The following is a 3,863-nucleotide window of genomic DNA, read 5'->3' as shown; positions in this document are numbered from 1 at the left end:
CGAAAAAATAAAAAAAAAAAAAAAAAAAAAAACTTGTGTTACTTCTTGGACTTTGAGTAAAAGATTAAAAGAGCTTCATTCAGGATAAGACTTTAGTTTTACAGAGAGCAGGCTCAATTCCTGCCTGCTTCAAGTTGGTTATGGAGCAATGACACATATCCATCATGCCATTACTGTCAGTGGGTGTACATAGTGAAAATCCAAGACCATCCACGTGACTTATAGCCTCTCCAAAGGTGAAGAGGAGATGAGAGTCGAAGTCGGGGGAGATGGCAGTAGTGGGGGGTGGAAGCGTTGGGCAGATTCAGGAGCTCACCCCGTCCCTGGGCTCTGTCCCTTGCTCCATAACTCCTTTCACCAGCACCAGCCTCTAACCATCTCCACTCACAGTCAGGCATCTAGCCAAGGAGCATGAGAGAGGAAGTGGGATCCCCATTAACTGCTTTCCTAGAAGGGAGCATGGATCCTACCTGCTGCTGACCCTGGTGCTCAGAGGGGCGGACAGGATTGAAAGAGAGAACATTGGCTCCAGCACCGCTCTGCAGCTGATCGAAGGGCTCCCAGGCTTCCTGGGTTCTTGGTGAAACTGACATGATATAAGCAGGTGTGTTTTACAGCTGCGCCCTGAGATCACATCTCATTCTCCTCCGCTAATTTCTGCACACAGAGAGGTAAGTGGACTTGCCTCTAGCAGGCATCCTTGGATGCCCAGTATTGACACGATGGTTGGTTAGGACATTCTGACAATAAAGGAACTCACCACAAAGAAGGTGTATTGTTAGGCACCCACATTTTATCCAAGTCAAAAGATAAACCCATGGGTGAAATTTGGAAAAATAAAAAATTTTACAGCTTTGTTTTAAGAGAATGATAGTTCAGACATGTATATTTTCTAACTGCTATGTGCATGCTCCTTGCACTGTTTAATTTGAACTGCTAACACGGATTTAAAATTAGTTTTCTCCTTGCAAAATGATTGCTCAATTAAAAAATAAAAGACTTTGTATTAACTTTGCTGAAATTGCCTTCCACAGACCCAAGGCTTTAAACTCAGGATTTTCTTCTTTTAAAGCCTCTTTAAAATTGAGATCCAGAAAGAAAAATAAAGTAGAATGAGCTTCCAACCTCTTCTTTCAAGGAAAAGTAAGATGGACACGTGCATGGCATTCATGAGGGAGGTGCAGAGAAAGGCATGTAGATCCCTGGCCAGTCACCGTGGCTGCCCAGCTGAACTCTGAGCCCAAAGCAGGGCGGGGCAGGGAGCACCAGGTGACCCAGGTGAGAGGACTTCAGGTCACAGAAGGGGCAAGGGTGGGGCCAGGAAGGGGGAGGGGAGTAAGAGAGAGCTTTAAAACTTAAAACCAAAAATGAAAATAAAAACCAACTGCAACCAAAAAAATATTTTTAGTTTTGGGAACAGAGAGAAAGAAACAAAGATGGGGTGCGGGCAGGAAGGAGGACAAAAAGCGGACCACAGGTGCTGGTTCAGGCCACTCGCCTAACCGTGATTCTCTCTAAAACTTGCTCTCCTCCAACGCAGAGTGAGGGGAACACACAGCCTTGCACCTGGTATTCTGCAAACATTATCTGGCCCAGATAATGAAAGAGAGCATTCAGAGCCTGCAGGACCGAGGGCAAGCCTTCAGTGAAGGGGGTTACTAATGTTCAAATCTGAAGAACAATTTAGACATCTAGCTAAGTGTCTAGAAACAAACTTACACCAAAAAGAGAGACTGAATTCATATAGCACAGTAAAATTTTTAAAAATGTTCTTAAAACTCTATTTCCTCACGAAGCTTCCTTGCAGTATTTGAAAGACGAGTCCAATACCCTCCCATCATCCTCACATCTCCAACATGCCAAGACTTGCTTCAAACTGGCACCCACTGACTTGTCTTCTCTCCCTGCCACTCTGTCCTCTGATCATCTCTCTGCTGCTGCTAAGTCACTTCAGTCGTGTCCGACTCTTAGCGACCCCATGGACTGCAGCCTACCAGGCTCCACCGCCCATGGGATTTTCCAGGCAAGAGTACTGGAGTGGGGTGCCATTGCCTTCTCCGGATCCTCTCTCTAGTTCCTTTCAAAGTCTATCCTCATCTTGAAGGAGGAAACAGACAGAGCTGGACTCCATCTTACGCCACACTGCAAACATTAGGCTACACACATGGTCACCCTCCCAATGGACTCTGAACTTTGTGCCCGGTGTCTATAGAAATGGAATACCAATGGAAAACCAGATCCCCTCAGATAAAAGAGCCTCAGGACTTGTACTTGGACTCTCTGTTGCATAAAAGAATATGCTAATTATCTCTGTAACAGAACAAAGTCGTAAATTCCATTATGTTTATCGGGATATGACCACAGGCCTATTGATAAATGTCCACTGTTTAACTACCTAGACTTATGACACAAGAATCATGGGTTAACTTTGATCATCTCTCTCTTTTACCTTGTCCAGACTAGTTTCAAGGAATTTGGGGAGGTGGGTTTGATCAAATACACTTAGGGTATATAAGGTTTTCACAAAAACTGGTCAGGGTCGTTGGTTAAGAGGAGACTCTGCCTTGGGCCTGCCAGTGTAATAAACTGCACACCACTATCTGCATTGTCCTTCTGAGTTTGTTTCCCGGAACGCGTGGCTACCACAATCTCACCTATGGAGCAGCTCTCTGCCTTTTCCATGGGGATGCAATCACAATTGTTTGTTCTCTGTCCTCTACAGAGCCCTGATTCTGCTCCAAAGAGGCTCAGAAAAACAGACTGGGGGGAAAAAAAACAAAGATCTCTGTAACGAAGAGTAGGGGATGCCATGTTTAGCCCCTCTGCTTTTTAAAATCATCCTTATGCTGATATTCTAGATTTGCTGCAAATCATCTATTCATGCATGATTAGATAAAGGGACCTGAAGATTAGGATATACCAAAAGGCATATCCTTGAGTGTGTGTTTGCCATTTCATTTCACTTAATGAAAACTGCACTGTTTACACCCTTGGTGTGAGGTTTCTCCAGTCACCAGGTTATCAACAAATGGAATGCAACTTAAAACCAACACTGTCACAATGTGTCTCAGCAAAAAACAGTTGCTTCCCTCCTAAGAAATGGTTTGTCAGGGCTTGCTAAATATCAGAGAAAAGAAAGGCAAGATTAAAAAATTAAAATTTGACTAATGTAGGGAATAAACTGTAAAATCTGATGTGTGTACCTGAATCTTATTCATTTAAAGCTTAATCTGCCAACTGCCTAGAGTTTAGGAAAAAAGTACATACCTGTCCAAAATGACCTTGAGAATCTCTGAAGCCACCTTAAGTCTTCTCTGGAACAAGGGAGGTAAAAATAACAACACTGGAGTTTCCTTATTAAATTCTTCAGGATTGTGCCCTGGGGGCCCAGAAGGGTCTTAGGAGACTAATGCTGCCCACCTGCCCCATGTGAAGTCCAAGGTCAGTCATGTCTATGCGGCAGAGCTCGATCCAGTCTCGCCCAACATCGCAACATTCTAAGGGTACATTTACCTTTTAAAAAGACTCCAGATTTAAGGGACGCTCCAGCCAACCCAACCTCCCAGGCAAAACCTGGTCAGTGAAGACTCAGGTCAAAGAGCGCAAAGCCCCGCCCCTCCCCTCCGGAGCCAGCCCCAGCCTTGCCCCGCCCCGCCCCCGTCCCGGCGCCCCGCCCACCCCACCCCAAGCCCCACAACCCACGCCTCCTCTGCGAGCCCTGCCCCATCCAACTAGGCCGAGCCCGCACTTCCAGCATTAGGTCCAGAGGCCGAGAACTCTGGGAGAAGCCGCCTGAACGGCAAATGGCGCCTAGATGGACGGCTTTGGTGGAGCCTCCTGCAGGAGCAGAGTCTAGATGATAG

At 45.9% G+C, this 3,863-nt stretch overlaps 1 protein-coding gene across 8 annotated transcripts in view; it reads right to left on the bottom strand.

The window, feature by feature from the left end:
* LOC104999534 (glyoxylate reductase/hydroxypyruvate reductase-like) overlaps positions 1 to 3,593 on the bottom strand; it is a 14,660-nt gene extending 11,067 nt beyond the window's left edge. Inside the window, exons 1-3 of one of the 8 annotated variants that reach the window (XM_010855081.1) lie at positions 3,514 to 3,593; positions 3,268 to 3,314; positions 2,655 to 2,760 (exon numbers count right to left, since the gene is read on the bottom strand). Coding sequence is in view for 2 of the 8 variants with exons in the window: in XM_010855073.1 (XP_010853375.1) it covers positions 471 to 593 (123 nt within the window). In the remaining 6 variants the exon portion in view is untranslated. Of the gene's footprint in view, positions 1 to 470; positions 1,033 to 2,654; positions 2,761 to 3,267 lie in introns of those variants that run through there. The other 7 variants (XM_010855077.1, XM_010855076.1, XM_010855079.1 and 4 more) reach the window with 7 other exon arrangements.
* Positions 3,594 to 3,863: the final 270 nt, after the last annotated feature.

The sequence above is a fragment of the Bison bison genome, unplaced genomic scaffold (genome assembly GCF_000754665.1).
Source record: "Bison bison bison isolate TAMUID 2011002044 unplaced genomic scaffold, Bison_UMD1.0 scf7180017864353, whole genome shotgun sequence".
Classification (NCBI taxonomy): domain Eukaryota; kingdom Metazoa; phylum Chordata; class Mammalia; order Artiodactyla; family Bovidae; genus Bison; species Bison bison.
Note: the sequence above shows the minus strand (reverse complement) of the source record. Positions and strands in the feature narration are given on the sequence as shown.